This window comes from Acyrthosiphon pisum, chromosome A1 (genome assembly GCF_005508785.2).
Source record: "Acyrthosiphon pisum isolate AL4f chromosome A1, pea_aphid_22Mar2018_4r6ur, whole genome shotgun sequence".
Classification (NCBI taxonomy): domain Eukaryota; kingdom Metazoa; phylum Arthropoda; class Insecta; order Hemiptera; family Aphididae; genus Acyrthosiphon; species Acyrthosiphon pisum.
In genome coordinates, this window is record NC_042494.1 from 87752571 (window position 1) to 87773058 (window position 20488).

Consider the following 20488-nt stretch of genomic DNA (forward strand, 5'->3'; position numbering starts at 1 on the left):
AAAAATAAATAAAATAAAAAACACTGTAAAATCATTGTAAAATCAATACGTTCATCGTTTCACTCAGAATCTAAAATAAAATAAAAACTAAAAAAAATTATTATTTATTTTGATTTCTACTGATCTTAATTTTATAAATAATAATTATCTATATACATTTATAACATTCTCCTAGATTGGAGTCTGGAGATTTAAAAATAAAGTGATTATTTCTTCAAAATCTGCTTTACTTATACTTGTTATTTCTCATTCAACTGTCAATAATTCCAACGCAAAACACTTTTCTCAGTTCATAGTTTAACTTAAATATTTTTTGTTAATTGTAATTATTTATTTTATTTTCTGACTAATTGATGAAAACAATATATATTTTTGAGCTGTAATAATTGCTTTTAACAGAAGGTTATATATATATAATAAAAATATGAAATTGTTATTATATATTTCTGATACAATTAATACACAATAATAATATGTCAATATAAATTTGCTGTCTTGGGTAACAGGGTACACTTGCCCCCCCCCCCTAATTACTGTAACCTAACTTGCTCCTTACATCAAAATGTCTTCAAAGCCACTCCCCTTCATAAAACAAAAAACCAAATGAAAAAATAATTGTAATGGATTATAAATTATTAAAACTGTTTATAGTCCATAGAAGAGTAGGTACTATACAATGTACATACCTATAAAATATTTATTTTTTTAAGTAGTTAAAATTTTAATTAAAAAAAAAATTCCCCATTTTCTATGAACTTGCTACATGGCAAACATTCATGCCATTATTTAAAAAATAAACCGGAAACTCGCTTCTATGATGTTTGTTAATTTTTCTCAACAATAAAGAAAAGTTTTCAGTATTCGGCCCTGTTCTTGATCTTGAAATATTTACTTTTTTTTAAATATATTAAACTTGACAAAAAGTTTGATTAATGTTAGTTTTTTTATTTTGTTAATATCTTAATTTATAAAACATTTTGAGATTTCTTTTTTCCAAACAACATGTTTAAGATTTAAATAGTTCAAGTAACTATTCATAATGTATGTACAAGATTTACCTCGGTATTCTATTTTTTAAACATAATTTTTTTTAGCTTTAAATGCCTGTAATTATCTCTTAACAATAAACAGTTTACCATCAATTTATGATTTACAAACCAGATACCTATTGACTTAATACATATTATATATTTATAATATACACCTTATTTTATTTTATTGAGTAGGAAATATAAATATTTTCTATGTCTTAGGAAGTATTACATAACATATCATTTTATAAAATTATATTTATGATAAAGATGTAACTTAAATAAATTTCTTTAAAATATATAACAAAAAAAGATACATTTATACCAAAAGTCAGTCTATAAGTTATAATTGGCAATTTTCAATATAATATTCATAAAATTAGTTTAAAAATGAGCACTTGCACAATTTTAAAATTCTTCATCAATAATGACATTTTCTTTAATTGTAATAATCGAGTGTCTTGATTTGGGCCAATATTTGAAAGTTGGAGTTGCTTTGAAATATTCTGCAAGAGTTGGATATTGACGACCCCCAAATGTGTCAATGAGTGTAATATGTTCAATATTTATTTTAGCAAATTGCCATTTGTGACCTAAAACAATAAAATAATAAAGTTTGTTTTTATCAACTAAAAACATGCCTTAAAGAAATAATTTACCTGGCACAAGAATGTTCCATTTACGCATGACAGGATGTCTGGTCCATAAAGCTGTTTTTGCTACATTCCATTCAGGATCAGTTTTATGCAACTACAATGAATTTAAAAAATATAATTTAAAGAATATTATAACACATAACATGTATGCATTTATTATTGAATGATTAAAATTTCAGAAAAAAATTAGATGTTCTAAGGTACCTTAACAAACTTTCCAGTCAATGTAAGCTGTGCACATCGTGGATCTTCAGGGTCATAAGATTTTTTATTGCAATAATCAGACTGTGCCAAACTCAATATAAGAGAACAGTTTTTTGTTTTCTAAAAAATAAAGAATAACCAATTTCAATAACCATACCGGCGTGCTCAAAATTTGTTTTGATTGTGTGATGAAACTTACTAAAATCTACCAACTAACTTATTCATTATTTAAAATGTAATATGTATCAATCATTTTTGACATGATATTGTATAGTAAATTATAATAATTACCACAACATCTTGAAATGACAAGTCCATTGGAGAAGCCATAATGTAAGGAATACCGTAACTATTATTGATTGTTCCATCACTAATAGAATACACCCTACCCATTGGCATACCATCCATAAATGACTGGTTTCCCATGTAAGACAGTGTTGCCCATTCTAAATGAAGACATAGACATTTAAAAATAAATAGAACATCAATAAATGCTTAGATAAATTAACAAAATGTTTTAAAAAAATATATAATATACTTAGGTATACTTGCTACATTATAAATTACATATTTTTATAAAACAACATTTTTTTACAACATAATTATAGGTATCACGCACTTCAAAATATTTTAATATAATTGTATGGAACTTATAATAAGAGGATCTCAGAGCATTGTTTGTTTTCTCTCTCTAGCCCATGTGAAGGCCATTTTTTTTAAGTTTTTGAGCAATCTTAGACTAAAAATAGCTATCACAAAAATTATAGAGAATTATATTTTTGATTGTATGACATATCGGTTTTATATTTTATAGTTATTTGATTTTGTGTTCTACTTTCAAAAAAAAAAAAAAAAAAATAGTACCTATACATTTAAATAATGTTTAAATCGGAGTTTAAATTATTTTGAGACAATATCTAGACAAATCGATATGTCATACCTTCAAAAATATTATTCTCTATTGTTTTTGTGATGGGTGATTTTAATCTAAGATTACTCAAAAACATAAAAAAAATTATTATGCGTAAATGCTTTTTGTTTATGTTGCGCGTAACAAGAGAGAAAACAAACAGTGCGCTCATATCCTCTTAACATAAAATATTAATGCAATTATGTTAAAAGCATTTGCATGTACACAGAACTTTAAACATTTTATTTTTCTTAAGATAATATAAATAATTCAACCAAGTAGCAAAAAATAACACTTTTTAAATTAAACGTTTTTTAATAAAATACTACGTAGTTATATTTAATAGGTACTTAGATATTTTTAAAACCAATTTCCTGATAAAAATACTAAGTATTTTTGAAGTATTAAAGTATAAATCTATTCTGTGGTATTACCTGAATGATGAACGATATACCTGGACATTAATGCAATGTCTTTGACTGGTGGTGGATCCTGTGTAAAATGGAAGAACGATATGCATTCAACATTATTGTAAAATTGCGGAGTGAATATAACTAGAAAAATTAACTGAACAAGAACCATTTTCGGCGTCATATTTATTTTTTTACTTTAGATAAACACAATATGAAATCTATTAGTGCGGTCACACAACAGAACATTCAATATTGTGGAATAATAAAATGTACGACTAAGTACAGAGTATTTATAGGATATACAATCATCGATTATATGTAGTGCTATTGTGACGTAAAAATTACTAATGTCACAAATGAGGAGTTTGAGAAACAAAGACAAAAGAAGGGCATACAAGTTCAATTTTATGCGCACTATATTATATTATGCTAAATCATTACTTTGCCCCACAGGCCACAGCTACAATTGTTATGCTTATAAGTTACAAGTTATAAATTATAATAAATTGTAATGTAGGTACTAAATAAATAAGTTGTTGTTGTTTGTTATTCTTAGATATTGTTATCATGATCAACAAATTCCTTTTTCAATACACTACCATTGATATTAAACTAATGGTGCGGCATAACACAAAAATCTGTAAGCTAACATAATTCATACTAATATTAACCGCTAGATGTCATAATCATCAATTATCTGTACAAATTATGTTTTCTCTCTCTTACAAGAGTTTTACTTTCCTTGTCACACAGAAGATGTGTGCGAGTGAGAACCATCGTTTCTCTCTCTGTTATGTTGGCCTAAACAGTGTATGTAGAATGTATAATGGAATGCCGTATCCATAATATGTTTAATATATATGTGCACTACACGGACTAAGATATAATTTATTATTATACAATTGTTATTTATTATTGTACAATACACCTTGTCATAGTCCGTGATGCACTATCAGCTATCAGGGTGAGATAAGAACATTTCTTTGATCTTTCCACTGAGATAGATAATATTATTATTATCTTGGACCTCGGTGCTTCTTCCAAAATTGAAAATATATGATATCCACTGACCATCATCAGTCATTGTCGTTTAATAAATCACAATTTTAATATTTTTAGTATGTATAATAATTACTAATTTACAAGTGACGATTGCAATAACTTTCAAAACAATGTTTAGACGAGCATGTGGTTCTATTTTATCAGGTTAGTAATATATTCTATTAATATCTGTTTAAAGTATTTTAGGCTAAAATAAAACAAAATATGTTCTATATATTTATTTATTTATAAGACTTTCTAAGACCAATAAAAATACTAATCAATACAATAGTCATCACTCATCATATAACCCATAAGGTTCTGACAAGAGAGATTAACATACTTTATACGTTTCAGTTGTTTTCAAATATTTAATTCCGGAACAATTATAGTTTAGCTCTCAAGTGATTAACAAATGTTTGCAATAATTTTAGATGAACACCTTATATTATTTTTAGATGCAATTAAGTACTGTAAATATATCAACTCATCATAACTATAACCAATTATACTAATTACTAAATTAGATTTTGATTTAGATTAAATTTCTACAGATATTTTACCTTTAAATGTAGTTAAAGTTTTAACTAAGTACTTTTTAAGTTTATGTTATGCTTGTAACAAAGCTCTTCTTAAGAACTTAAGGTATAATTATATTTTAATTCCCATTTCAAATATTTTTTATTTATTCCAATGTTGTTTTTGATGAAAAAAATTAAGGTGCCATCAGAATTTTTCGGTCGTACTTAGTTTTGAAGTATTAAAGTATTGTGGTACAATGGGTAACGCAGGCTACAGACTAATTCATGGTAATCTTTGCCGGTTGTATATGTTCTTTTAATTATTTTGTTTTAACTCAGAGACCTACTCAAGGTTCTGTTACATAGCAAGTTTTAGATTTTTAATTGTCCATGCAAGTGCTGTGAGGGAGTGACCACGCCGGGTGTATTTGTACTTCTAATAATTTTTTAAAAAAAAATCACTTGAGAGCTAAACTAGAGTTGTTCCAAAATTAAGTATTTGAAAACTACTGAAACGTATAAAGTATGTTCATCTCTCTTGCCAAGATCTAACGGGTCATGTAATGACTATTTTATTGATTAGTATTTTTATTGGTCTTAGAAATTCTTAGAACGACAATAAGTTATATTTTAATTTATTATCATAGTTTGAGAATTATGACACCTAAAATCATCAAAACAAGAGCTCATAATAGCTTCTATAAGTAGAAAAAGTAATCAAAAAAAGTTTTTCCCCTCTTAAACTTCAAAAAAATAATAAGGTCTCCACAAATACTTCTTTCTCTCTTATATAGTACTGGATATTTATGCTTGTTCCGAGTATATTTATCTAAGAAAGTCTGTTCTACGGTTTGACGCTACAGCGAAACCATACCTATACTAATATTATTATGATGTATAATAACATTCAAACTATCTATAGTTAATAATATTTTATATTTTCAGGTGCTCGCCTTATGCGTCTACATGTAGAGAATGTTTCAAGTAAAACTACAGGGTCTAATCTATTTAGTTCTTTAAATAAGAATTCTAACAATTTTGAAACAAATAGGTTCTATTCGTCCATTTTATCCTCTAATTTTAAATCAACGGAAGGAGTTATGAACAAGAATACACCTATTCCTCAATCTAGTATAATGTAAGTACTATATAATGTACAAAATTTTTATTTATGACATGTTTTAATATCTATTTAAGTCAGGAAATGGAAATTTATGTTAATGAATATCTGATTATTTAATTAATTATTATAGGTATTATAGGTAATATAGGTATTTATTTTAGTCAAGACTTAAACTATTAATAATAATATTATGTTACCATACTTGTATTTCACTTTAATTAACAAATGTATCTTATTTTAGGTTTGATTTCAATCTTCAACAAAAAAGGAATCTAACAAAGTTCTCATTACAAAAAGGGAAAAGGAAAACTGTTAAAACAGTTGTTGATCGATTTTATCGCCTGGGATGGTAATTTTTTAAATATTTAACATGTTAAATGTTTTACTTCATTTGAAATTTAAATTAATATATTATTATATTATTCATAATATAAGAATATTTAGAATATTTTGATTTTCATTATTAATGATTATGTATACATCTTATCTATTTAGTTTTTTGTCCTTGTAATCCACTGATATGCGTGTCATTATTTTATACAAATGGATTATTTTTTTATTATAATATTAAGTATTTCATTAATAAAAGTTTCAATTACATTAAAATAAATATTTAAAACAGGCTGAAATGAGGTTACTTATTTCAAAATGATATTTTTTTGTTTAATATTATTGTATTATATACATTTTTCAGGGGTATATGGATTCGAACTAAATGTGGACGACAAAAAAAGTTGTGGAAAAAACCAGCTGCTCGAAAACGAAGATTGAGACAACACGTGTTTTGTAATGCCAAACAGTCTACGCTTTTAGATAAAATGACAACAAAATATTGGAAAAAAAGGAGGTTTTATCCAGATGATCCATATGAACCTTACCATGATAGAGAAGAATATCCATTTACCAGAAAAACTCCAATATCTTAGTGTAATACAGTTGGAATATTATCTTTTAAGTGTTTGTAAGAAATATAGAATTAACATATGCACATATAATAAAATATATTAGGTGTATTTACATTATACATTATTATCAACTACTAAAATAATAAAAATATTTCTAAACCCTAAAATAGCAAAGGAACATATTTCATTTGTACAATTTAATTTCAAATAACTATACGAGATGATGACCTCTTTGTTGCCTTTACAAGTATTTTTGGTATTGTTAAAAACATTAATAAACCAATCAGTGCAAGTGATCCACTGCTAAATGCCAAAACATCCCTGTAATAATGAGAGCATTTTTCCAAATCTGTGCATTTCCTAAACAAAAAATAAAAAAATAATATATACATAGATTATTATTTGTGTATAATAAAATATACAGTTTGTTTAACTTATTACATGAATTCTATTCCAATGATAACTAAACCATTAATCAATTTATCAGAAAATGTGACTGAACTGTATATAAAAGCTCCACAATCTGTATCATTTCCTATAAGGTTTGCAGTGACACTAAGGCTCAACACTGAAGTTATTGCACTTCCTGAACCTTAAAAAATAAAAATAAAATAATAATTTATATTTTTAAAATGTTTTAAATTGTATTCAAAAGATTAATTTAAAACAGTCATTTTAAACTTCAATATTAAGAAGACACAATATGTTGATTATAGCCAATGCATAATAAAAATTGTTCTTGAAATAAATAAATTACAAGTCTGTAAATTTTTGTTGGAATTTAGGAAAAAGGTTAGACCAGCTATTATGCAAACACATAATTTACTAACTTACTATAGGTACTTAAATAACAATTATAAAGTAATTATGTACAATTATTTAACCTTCGCCAATCTTAAAATAAAATAGTATATGTATTGTGCATTATGCATTCATTTGAAACTCTTATACATTTCCTTATGCACTTATGACCAATAAGGAAAAATGTTTAAATGTATCATAAATATGAGTATTAAAATAGAGTAGATACTTAACATACATTGAATATATTAAATCGCAGTAAATAAATCCAAAGCCTAAAAAGTCCATAGTAAAAAAGTCCGGTATAAGATAATATATTATACATAATAATATTTAAAATAATTTTAAAAAAAATTCAATGATAATAATTATGTACTTAGCAACATAACCTATATATAAAAATTGATATAACTATTGCATACAAATAAAATATACATAATATATTATAATGATTTCTTAAGAGGACGCTATACCCACATGCGTTGTCTCCGTCTTACAAATGTACAATATAGCATAAAACTGTTTTGCGCGGGATAGAACCACTCCCTCGGTATTTATAGTAGAATTGCCAAATTCCACAACGCCTAGGGAACAAATCAAAAAATAAAAACGCTACGCTATTAAACAGTTTTATGCTATGTTGTTAGTTTGTAAGACGGATAAAACGCATGTGGGTATAGCGTCCTTTAAATTAAATTGAGTATTAACTATCGGCATATAAAATATAATATGTGTACTTAGTATCATTACCTATACAAAAAATTTGAAATAATACCTATATTAAACTGAGTATTAACTATTGCCATATAAAATATAATGTATTTAACAAAAAGAATTCAACGATTATAATGTTTATCTACTATTATGACTTATCAGTTTAATTAACTAACTGTTGTCAAAAAATTATAGGTTTAAAAAAAATTAATTTTGTCAGGTAAATAATTTAGTTACAGTTTATATGAATACTAATTGGAAGTTTGATGTGTATCACATGGTATTTTTCACCACGGATTTTTTCACCGTTGACTTTTTATACCTCGTACTTTTTAACCACGGACTTCTTTTCTTAGGACTTTCACCTCGGACTTTTTGGTAGTTTTCCACATATTAAATTATATTATAGCCATTGTATAAATGTATTTGATAATCTGTTGCCAGACATAATATTTTTTAATATTTACTTAATTTAATTATTTATTTGTATTGCTTAATAATTAAAAAAATAAAAATGTATTACCAAAGCATACAGCAGCTAAGCATAAGTAGTGATAAGTCAGTTCGTTATTAGGATTGAAGAATACCAATAATGATCCAAAAATCGATATTATACTACCAATTGTAAAGATCACCTAAAACATAAACAAAACATTACCTTATGTGGTTAATTAATACAACAATTGATTTGTGATATTTTAGTAAGGTTCTATCATTTATTTTCTTTGTAAAAATGTTCTAAATCTTGTTCTACATCAGTAAAGTATATTTTGATATATCCTCTTAAGTCCTAGTTATCATCCTAGATTAACTGTACTACATTGTTAAACCCAAAAAGCACTTGTATAATTGTATCGCACCACAGTGTTAAATAATAAAATATATGCCTTAAGAAGATGTCAGCGCACTAATCGTTTTCTCTCTCTGGCCCACGCGCAACATAGACAAAACGCATTTAAGCAAAATCATTTTTTCTATGCGTTTAAGTAATCTTAGAGTAAATTTACCAATTACAAAAAAGATAGATAATAATATTTTTGTGGGAATGACATCGATTTTATATTTTATTATTATTTGACTTTGTATTTGACTTTCAAAATAAATAAAGAAATGTAAATTTAAATGATGTTTAAATTGTTTTGAGACAATATTTAAACAAATCGATATGTCATTCCCTCAAAAGTGTTATTCTCTATCTTTTTTGTCATGGGTGACTTTTCTCTAAGATTACTTAAACACATAGAAAAAATGATTTTGCGTAAATGCATTTTGTCTATGTTGCATGTGAGCCAGAGAGAGAAAACAAATAGTGCGTTGACAACCTCTTGAGCAAAACGAGGAATGAAAAGAGTGGTGATATGGAATGTGAAGGTGGTTTTTGTAAATTATAACTACCTATGTTAGGAAAAGACTAAGAAGTGAGAACCATAATTATTTTTTAAAGTATCTCTCTACTACATTGTAGCATAGATTCAGCTGACTGGGTGTCCACTAGAATAAATGATAAATTATAGATACCTACCTGGCTAACACATTTAAAAAATTGTTGTTACCTATTTCATGATTTGAATGTAATGGTTTTACAGTGTTGTGTATTTTATTTTCGTTAGTTGTTATTTTTGGATTAGCAAAAGTGCTGCAATATTCAACTTGAGAGTGGTTTATAGTACCAAATTAGGTAAGTACTGTATACATTTTACTACTTTGTTTCTTTTCTCAATCACTCTATAGTCTATATTGTACCCCTGACTTCTCTCTCGAAGCGCTGTCCATTATATAATTTAAAAGTCTATGTTAATATCTATTATATCCTCCATAGAAAATAATATTTATTGATAAAATATTTGATAGCGGTTTTCGACAATCGACTCGCTTACTTGTCTGTAATAATTTATGTGCGTGCAAATTGTTAATTAATTTATTCTCACATTTTAGTGTCATTGTTTAAATTATTTAAAAACGTCAGGTGACTTCGGACACAAAAATTACGATGTCCAGATCATACTTTAAGAAATAAAATAAATTTACAATTTACATACATTATATAATATTTTAAAAAAGTTTAGTTTGATAATTATTAGTTTATATGTTTGAAAAGTAAAAAAAAAAATAATTTCAAAAAATAAAAAATAATTTTATGTTAAGTATTATTCAAAATATTAAATAAAATATGTTGTATTTACAATACCTACCTATTTAACAATATAAGAAAGTCTGAGGAGGTTTGATTTTTCTTCTATTTTTAAGAGAGTAGTGGACACTCATGTGGATATTCACTAAAATTGGCCCTTAACTACACTTTTTTAGTTTTTTCCATTTCAAGCGCCTTGTGTAATAGCCAGTGGCATAACTAGGGGGGAAGGTGGGTGGTGGGGGGTAGCTGAGGATTGATCCCCGGGCGTAAAATTTTAGTGGGCGTAATTTTTTTGTGGGTCTTAATATTAATGATTGGTTTTAGAAGTAAGAAAATATTTTTATTTCAAATAATAATGAAAAACAAAAATAAAATTATATATTATTATGGCGTAAAATAATTATTCGTCATTCTATTATTAGATCGCGTAGCTGCGCGATCGGCGTGCGTCGGCGGTCGACAATACATTGTACATAATATAGATTATAGGGACAGACTAATAATACAAATTAAATATAAATGATTGTATTTATTATTGATTCAATCGTAAATATAAATATATTAATTAATATGAACGTTTTCGTCTAAACTATCTATAAAGCACTAACCCAATTAACATTGGTTAAGTGTTAAATGTTTTAATGTGGGTTAAGCCACTCAAATTTTGAAAAATATTTAGGTGTATAGAGTTGTTTACGGACATTTTTAGTTTTCAATTATTTTAGGTTTTTTTTCTATAAATATCAATAAAATTTGTTGGGTAAAAATCTTGAAAATTTAATAGAAGGCTCCAAATACATGTTTTCAAAGGCAGATGAAAAATATTAAAAATCTGTAGTCACAATTTTTTTTCTAAGCATTTAAAGTTCAAATGTTTTAACTTTTTAGTTAACATTATTATGTGTTAAAAAGTTAATAAGTATTTAGTGTGTAAAGTATGTTTGTAATTTTAATTAATTAATTCCATTTATTTGAAAACAAATGTAGGGAATGATAGGTATATTATTTTCAGTCTTGGTCTATACTTGGGCGTAATTTTAATATTTTCCCCGGGCGTAAAAAATCTTAGTTCCGCCTCTGGTAATAGCCAATAAGTATGAGTGTATTATCTATTGTTAAATAAGAGCCTTATGGCGTTTTATTAGGTACCTACTTATTATTATACTTATTAGTTATTATAGCCTTGTATTATATATTTATATAGGTATACCTAATATCACTAGAAAATTATTGTAATAATATCGCATCGTAGTCTATAAATACTATTTGAACTCACTTTATCAGATTTAAAACATGGTTTAACGTATTCCACGCTTATAGACGTGATCAAAGAAGACACATACGCCACCAACGGTATGCTAGCAATGGTACCAGATTCGTCAATTGCCGATTCGTTGATGAAAAGTGGTATATAGATCAGAGCTATATTTATCAGTAACTTACAAGTCGTAAACACAACAGCCACTTGATACAGCTGAACGTTTTTACAAAATGTTAGTATTTTATCGAAATTTATTTGTCGATTCTGCCTGTACATCAACTTCGTATTGGTAATTCGTGGGCTTTTCAATAGCCCGTGGAAAATAAACGCAGAGAATACTCCAATCGTTGTAGCAATTAACGCTAACATCTATATTATATGACAGAGTATTTTTAAATTAATTACATACGTTAACAATACACATAGACAAATTAATAAATACCTATAGCCCGTATATATAGGTACATAAAATAGGTAATTTCAAAGGCGTGCTTAAGAATTTTGAATTGGAGGGGGGAATAGCTGATTGCCTAATCTAAAACTGAGAATTACAATAATAATTACATGTGAGTATATATTATATTTGTAGAGTGTCCATTGTGGGGAGGGGGGGGTTGAACCCTAAACCCCCTTGAGCACGCCTCTGGGTGATAGTACTTATATGTTATATTATTTACATAAATTATAATTTATAAATCATTTGTAGTGTATAAATTATAACATAGGTAGGTGTAGTCATTGATTAAAAAATATAAGTACTATATTTAGCCTATAATATAGTAGGCCTCTGATATATTTTAAAACTAACTTGAAATTTTTCTGAATCGTTAGGACCAATGAGACTACCCATATTTCCATTATTCCGTACACCTCTGAACACTAACCAAGCGATGATGAACATTAAAATATTCGTGGATACTGTGAATACGTATCTATATAAAGACGAAATAATTGCAATTAGACGACACGATGCAAGTATACTAATTACATAATAATTATTAAAGTACATATTATTTTATAGGTGACTATGATTTATGGGGAGTTGGTGACTATATCTACCTATATAAAATATAAATTATAAACAAACAATCAAAATAATATTATTTGTCAATTGTATAATTAAATGACCGCTGTAAATATTATATATTATATCTTATATAAATATATAATATAGGTAATTAATAACTTATAATACATAATACATAATGTAAATCGCACCTTATTGAAGTTAACTTGCCTCTCTCTAAAGACAAATCAGTCAGCTCTGGTATCAACGACAAGTGGGAAATTTGAACAAGAGCCCATGCCATTTGGAATATTAATATCGAGCAAATATAAATCAAAATAGCTACGACTATGGACAGATTCCAAACGTAATATATTAACGGAAAACTTATGGCTTCCATTACTGTACCTGGAAAGTATGTGAATGTTCAATAAGTTTTTACTTGTGTAAAAAATGATAATATTATTGCATTATAAAAACGATTAACAGAAATATATTTATATTATATTAGGTAAGTAAATACTAAATACCTAAAGACGTATTTACCTAAAAGCACCCAATTTTTCTTTTTTCCGAATTTGTCAACCATGAGTCCCACAAATGGTGTTGCTATTGCATCAACAGTTTGACCTATACATAAATTATTAGTAGATATAGCCATATAGGGTATAATATTTAAATTATATTCATAAATATCATAATTATACTATGCACCTATCTAACACCTTCTACACTTATACACTTATAATAATTATAACAACGAAAAAATGTCAAAAATACTGCAGGAAGATTCACCAACCATAGTAAACCTTTTTCTTTAAAACAATACAATTACTCAAAATCTGATTCTTGGATTTTTAAAATATAGGTACCTACCTACTTAAAGTCAAAAAACATTATTTTCAAATCTTAATATTTTTTGTAATACTTAAAGAGTGGAAATACAAACTTCTGTTTCTCAAATGAGAGCCCCCTTTATATACTGTAAATTATTTAGTATAGATAATTTTTCTGAAAATGTCGACGCATCAAAATCAAAGTTCCAAAGAGTAGTTTTTGTTTCCTATTTAACTTTGTGTACTAAGGATAGGGTCTCTTAATATGTTATTACAATGACATTTGAAAAATATTAAAAATCAATAGGTAGTCACAATTTTTTTTTTTGAGCTTTAAGTTCAAATGTTGACAAAATACGTAGAAATACAGGATTCTTCATAAGTTTGTCTAGGTACCTTTATTAAAAAAAAATGCTTACAAGAAAATCAAATTAAATTTTTATGAGCGTTTGAAGTTCATATTTTTACAACATTGGATATTTACTCGATTTCTCATGTAGTGATTTTCTTATTTTGTTGTAATTCAAAAACAAAAAACTGTAGATATTTGAAATTTATACCATATGTTTATTTTATCATTTCCTTATTAGTTGGGTCAAAAAACGTGAACATTTAATACAAGGCTCCTATTATATTGCTACAATAACAGTTGAAAAATATTAATTTGACTTTCTTGTAGGCATTTTTTTTTAATTAAAGGTACCCAGACAAACTTATGAGGAATCCTGTACTTTTACGTATTTTGTCAACATTTGGACTTAAAGCTTTAAAAAAAAATTGTGACTACCTATTGATTTTTAATATTTTTCAAATGTCATTGTAACAACATATTAAGAGATCTGTTTTAAATTGTCAAGCTTTTTTACCTAACAAATTAAATTTTATTCACATTCATAGAAAAAAAGAACTTAACAAATTTGAAACGGAAAATGTCTGTGAACAAATCAAAATATTTTGAAAACTATAGAAAATGTTAATAAAACGACCAGTGAACATTTCATGTATCTACGGTCATTTGTTTTAGACTTATACCAAAAACCAAAATCGATTTTTGTCAAAAACCTATTTTGCGTAAAAATTTCCGTTTATTCTTAATTTTTATTTTGTTTTTCCCAGTGCCTTTGAAAACTACTGGGAACTTTAAATTTTAATCCCAAAAGTATCAACTAGATTCACTTTTCCACCGGAAAAGATACTGAAGTTTAAAATCAAAACATTATTTCGACTACCTATATTTATAGTGCCAAATTAATGCCAATAGGTCTATATATATTTCAAGTTAGATATACCTATAATTATTGATTACTAGATATATGTATAGTTTATAAATTATCTTGTAAATACTAGCCGAAAAACAGCAGAAATCCAGCGGTAGTTCCAGGCACACCAACCACGTTTTGCATAAACACCATGGTGTAAGAAAACCAAATGGCTGCGGTAATGTCGTTGAACACGTGTCCGAAACCGTAGGCGACGCGCCGACCGGTATCGACGGGCCGCTGCCGCAGATGAAGCGGACGTTCGTCACTATGATCCTCGGCTGCCGACGACCGGTCATCCTCTTCGCTCAGCAACCGCTCATATTCGTCTCCACAGTTCTCACACCGATCCATCATTGGGTGTAACGTTTGTTATTATTGAATTGTAATATCTAACCTAACCGATGTTGCAATCAAAATTCGAAATATGGACCTTCGCATATATTCGAATCAGGGAAGGATATAGTCATATAGAGAAAAGATCTGGCTGATCTGGGGGAGTGCGGGTTGCATTTATTTAAATGTATACCTACGCAAAACGAATATTTATCCTGTACATTTTTAAATAATACCTATTCAAATAACAAATCCATCAATAGCGCTTAGCTTTATTTTTGGATAATCATTTAAATATTATGTCAATGTCGTAATTATAATATACTACGGGATCTTCCAAATGTTCTGTACTTGTATGAATAAAATAACAATATTCCCATCAAATTTGGGTGACTCCGCGCAACTGCCGCTCCCTGCGGACGGCGGTGTATATTATTGTATAATAAATAAACAAAAAGTGGCCAAAAATATAGCCAATGTAGGTAACCGTTCTATTGCTTTGCTGTTCAGCCGTTCAGGTGTACAGTAGGAGTCGAATGTACCTACTACCTTGTCATTGAGTAGGTCACTGTACTCAGTACTGTAATTTGGATATGTTAAATTGTTGTGATACGAAACACGATTCTGAGCGGGGACGATAATCTGTCAGCCTATATTATCATACAAATATATTTTTATTAATTATTATAGTGAAATGTGAAAAGTATTATTACAGTCAAAACTATAAAAAGGCAATAGTATAGAATTAATATAAATGCTTCGAAAATGTCATGTGTAAATTAGTGTATTATTTTCCTGATTTATATTTTCATCAATTTTCAATTCCTTAGAATAATTTTTCTCTAAAATATACTTTTCCGAATTTAATTTTACTAAGTGATTTCCTGTTAATATTATATAGTTCCCATCACAAAAGCATTCCCGACAAATATTTTCCTGAATTTAATTATTTCTGACGAACACCTTCCCGAAAATTAAACGCCGCCATAATATAGGTATAGGTAAAAGTTAGTTTCTAATCTCCATTAAAAATAAAATAGTAAAAAGTAAAAAGTAAAAATTATTCTCAATAGTTTTCAAAAGCATCGGGAAAAACAAAAAACTATTAAGAGAAAATATGAATTTTTACGCAAAACCAATTTTATTATTCTGGTTTAACTTGAGAAATGTTAATACCTATAACTATTTTCAAAATATTTTGACTCTTTATATGTCATGAGAAATTATTGTCAAAAAAAAATTTTTTTGCTTGATCAAAAAACTTGAAAATATACTATAAAAGGTATCACATAAGTTGTTATAAAATAACTTAAAAAAAACTTAACATAGGCACAATTTTTTATATAAGAAATTCATTGGCGGAAATCGTGGGGGGACTTAAGGGGGCTTAGCTCCCAAAATTCCGTCAAGCCTCCTTTTTTAGTTTTGTAGGATCAAAGCTCTCCTGCTCACATTGATGTTAATAATGTTAGCCCTCCCAGAAATTTTAATGGATTTCCGACTATGAAGCAATTGATGTTAAATTGTTGACGACAAAATTACGAGCATTTGCAAATTATTTTGTAGTTAGAAATTTATAAAATGTTAAATTTATATAGTTAAGGAATGAAAATGTATATCAAGGTATCAAAAAAATCTAAAACATATATTAGTACAAATTTTCTTTACACACATTTGAAGTTCGTTTGAACAAAATTAGATATTTAAAGTTTTAAACGAAAAATAATGATGTTAATTTTATTATTCTATTGTAATTTAAAAATTATTTGTGGGTAGGTACTTGAAATATTTTAGGTAGGTAGGTATATTTTTATATTTTAAACACAATGATATTTTCAAATGCAAAGTTTTCGAAGATCGTTAATTTAACTTACTACCTACTTATGTATTAGTAATAGTAATAAAAATTACTTAAATAGAACTAATATCTCAAAATATACTTAGTAAATACTTAATAGTAATATAGCCTATAGGCTGACGGACGGTTTCGCTCAGAACGTTTTTCGTATTACTATGATTTTCTATCAGAGAATTCAAATTTTACACATTCATTATAGTGACATTATAGTAACCACTCGACACCTGCAGCACATCAGACTATCAGAGCGGTACCCACTTGCCCGAATTTTTTAATTACATATGTATAAAGCTTAAATATTTCTTTAAAATTGTGGAATTATATGTGAGTTTGCTGTGTGAGCTCTGAGGGGGGGGGGGCTCCTTTGGCTCCTAGTCCCTGATTCGAACGACGCATAACGTGTAGAAGTCGTATTTAAACCAAACGATCTATTATGCATAACTATATAACAGTACCTATAAATAATTAATAGCTAGTTAGAGAATACAGGGTAATGGTTTAATTCACGATGTATTTACGATATAATATATAATATAATGTACCTGTAATAACCATTATAATAATATCATAGACATATTATTATCAGCGGTTTTTCTTCACGCAAATGTAACATCTAAACATATAGGTCTTCGGGTACCTCAGCCCTCAGGTATACAATATCTATATCGTTCGACGGTCGTCTCTCGGTGGCGCAGATACAAAAATATACAATATAAACTATTTTGTATATAAAGGTAAATTATTAACTAACCGATTTATAACACTTGGAAATGATGGCTCATAGCCTCATGACTATTACGACGTTTAAAAAATATGTCTACGGACCACAGGCACACGATACTGATCAACGATTATCGCGAAAAAAAACACGCAGGACCGTGTTGCATGGATCGCTGACTAACACTGCGATATGACGGGTTTCTTTGGCGATAGAAGCCCGTGCGGTTCCGTCGCGCTGTGATGTAACCAGAACACATCATAAGCATAGAGGTAGAATGGTAGATATATAATATTATAATGTACATGATATTATAATACTATTATGAAGGTAGGTAGCTGGTACCTACGCGCGTTGTTATTAATGTTCAAGTTAGCTATGTGGTGGGGCAATGATCACGATCTGCCCGTACTGTATATTCTATAGTTGGGGCGGAAATACTGGTCGTCCGGCTTCTCGTTCACCACAGTACCACACATATAAACACCTACATAATATTATATTATTTATGTCTATACATATAGGTAATAATTTATACGTCGAACTTATTACACACAAATAAAATATACATGTAACACGTGTGTGTAAATATTTAGTATATATTTGCTACCGGATTTGTGGCCATTAAGTCTTTCTAAAACTATTTGTCATAATAATAATATTATTTCTTATATTCTAATCCACGCAATCTGCTTGTGTTGTATTATTGCGATTTGTCCTAGAATTCAAAAGTCACTACTTGAAGCGCCTATATTTTGTTGATCATAACTCATTTGTTAGTATATTAATAGTTTTCTAATAAGTATCCCAGACAGCATTTTGTAATGATAATATTATAATAGTTATACAATAACGTTATAATAATATTATTCGTTATTATAATGTTATAATAATATTATTAAACAAAAAAATGCTGTAATACCCACTAACTAGGTTGTCATTAATTTCTTAAAACAATTCAACAAGTCCTTATTCTTTCAAAAATCAACTAGATTCAAATATTTCATATCCAAAATATTTTGTTGTTTTTTTTTCCACTAATTTCATGATTACTTGTGAAATGGTTGAATAATGTTCGACTACACAATCTAAGTCAAATCTAATTTAAAAATTGTGTCAAATTAGTCTTTTTAATGATTGGTGAAACAAGATCATTTATTTAGCTTAAAATACTATATTATACAGTAGTATATTAATATATAGGATTTAATTTTGTGGGGGGAGGAGGTATAGCAATCTAGAGATGGGATTTCTGAAAGTGTTTTTAATAATAATTCTACAAACACACTTTTATTTTTGGGTAGGGTTCAAACCTCTATACCCCCTTCTATATACACCACTGATCTTATATAATGTTTACTATCCTCTGATTGAGGTATAAAAGTCCTTTAAATTTGGTACTTAAAAGTTGCGGTACATTCCAAAATTAAAATCTATGCTTTCTATCTATCGAGCTTAAATAATCAGTTGTTATTTATCATTACCAATAAAATTTCGATAATAATTTGGGGATAACCAATTATTTTTTTATGTAAATTAATAATTTGAATCATGTATTGATGTGTATAATATATGTTTAGATAAATACATTGAAAAATAAATTTTTTCTTAATGACTTAATGATGCCATAGACAGTCTCAGTCAACTATAATAACTAGTTAATGATAGATTGTTGATTAAAGCTGAATACATTTAAAATAATATATATCAAAGTTATAATTAAATTTAAAAAAAATCTTTAAACTTAATTTTTATTTAATATTTACATATTCCGTTATAGTTAATCAATACCATGCACATTATATGTCTTTAATCAGTTATCTGCAGGGAAAATGATTTAGTTTAGTTCTAATTTTCTTCACTGAGGCCATATTTCATTTTAACTTTTTCTAATTCTGCTTTCTTCTTGTCCGTATCCAATTTTTTAAATGCTTTGGTTGACTAAACAACATAAAATATACCATAATAGTATAATATTTTTACAACTAAAATAAATGAAAATGATACCTGATAATATAAGACGACTAAGTATCGATTGCACACATTGAATCCAGACAAGTGATCACAGGCATTCTTTGCATCAAATATATCTTCATATACTACAAATGCTGTTCCTCTTGTATCTGGGGTGTTTCCTCTATAAAACGAAAATAATTTTTTTATAATTAACTTTTATAATTAATTTTTTTAATTAACAAAAGTTTAAGTTTAAATTAAAATAAAATGTATGGTTTCATTGAAGCTTTCCAAAACATGTGAATGCGTTGGATTAGAACATACAAATAATTGCTAGTAGTGTAATATAAACAATAAAATAATATTATATTTTCATCTTACAATGTGTAAATACATAATTGATTTTGTAATACAATGGAAAATTGGAATATGTGTACCAAGTAATTAATTTAACGTAAGAAACTCATTATTTCAAAGAAGTACTGTTTTTAAAAGTAATTTTTATCCTTATCATTTTTTTGACCACAAGAAATCATGTAAAATGTTTTTTCAAAAATAATAATACTTTTTGATTTAATGAGTGATTCATAATAAAAGAATTGCCTGGTATAAATTAATTATTAAAAAAATATTGGACCTTTTATGTTTTATAGAATAGGTTTGTTATTGAAACCAAAAAACAATAGAACTAGACTTTATGAGTTACAAATATTAAGAGTGGGAGTTGGCGATCAGGGTCCAAAGACCATTAGTAACAGTAACGTAAGTAGGATGTTAGTTTGGTTAGGGTTTTTATTTAAGAGGA

At 27.4% G+C, this 20488-nt stretch overlaps 4 protein-coding genes across 6 annotated transcripts in view; 1 reads left to right on the top strand and 3 right to left on the bottom strand.

Moving 5' to 3' along the window:
* Positions 1-924: 924 nt before the first annotated feature.
* On the bottom strand, positions 925-3738 carry LOC100166102 (protein CREG1). Its single transcript, XM_001950849.3, has 5 exons — positions 3236-3738; positions 2183-2337; positions 1892-2011; positions 1691-1781; positions 925-1624 (listed from the first exon to the last, which is right to left on the bottom strand). The coding sequence occupies exons 1-5, from the start codon at positions 3393-3395 to the stop codon at positions 1440-1442; spliced, it is 711 nt and encodes a 236-aa protein (XP_001950884.1). The 5' UTR covers positions 3396-3738; the 3' UTR covers positions 925-1439.
* A 541-nt stretch (positions 3739-4279) lies between these two features.
* On the top strand, positions 4280-6966 carry LOC100168138 (39S ribosomal protein L35, mitochondrial-like). Its single transcript, NM_001293504.1, is given in 4 exon segments — positions 4280-4420; positions 5722-5914; positions 6141-6248; positions 6594-6966. Coding segments are annotated over 4 exon segments (567 nt in total). The 5' UTR covers positions 4280-4386; the 3' UTR covers positions 6826-6966.
* Positions 6892-17945, bottom strand: LOC100568761 (major facilitator superfamily domain-containing protein 12). 3 transcript variants are annotated; one of them, XM_008183726.3, is made up of 9 exons: positions 17552-17945; positions 14905-15207; positions 13267-13350; positions 12933-13128; positions 12523-12646; positions 11730-12083; positions 8843-8954; positions 7246-7396; positions 6892-7164 (listed from the first exon to the last, which is right to left on the bottom strand). In XM_008183726.3, exons 2-9 carry the CDS (start codon positions 15170-15172, stop codon positions 7008-7010), a joined length of 1446 nt encoding a protein of 481 aa, XP_008181948.1. In that variant the 5' UTR covers positions 15173-15207; positions 17552-17945; the 3' UTR covers positions 6892-7007. The 3 variants fall into 3 exon arrangements, with proteins under 3 accessions (XP_008181948.1, XP_016659034.1, XP_003243797.2); XM_016803545.2 differs by having other exon boundaries at positions 14905-15212; XM_003243749.4 differs by lacking the exon at positions 17552-17945 and having other exon boundaries at positions 14905-16213.
* Positions 17946-19231: 1286 nt separating this feature from the next.
* The window catches only part of LOC100159957 (pre-mRNA branch site p14-like protein-like), a 3262-nt gene continuing 2005 nt past the window's right edge, over positions 19232-20488 (bottom strand). The window contains 2 exon segments of the mRNA NM_001246155.2: positions 19232-19668; positions 19735-19864. Coding sequence (NP_001233084.1) covers positions 19576-19668; positions 19735-19864 — 223 coding nt within the window. The 3' untranslated portion in view covers positions 19232-19575.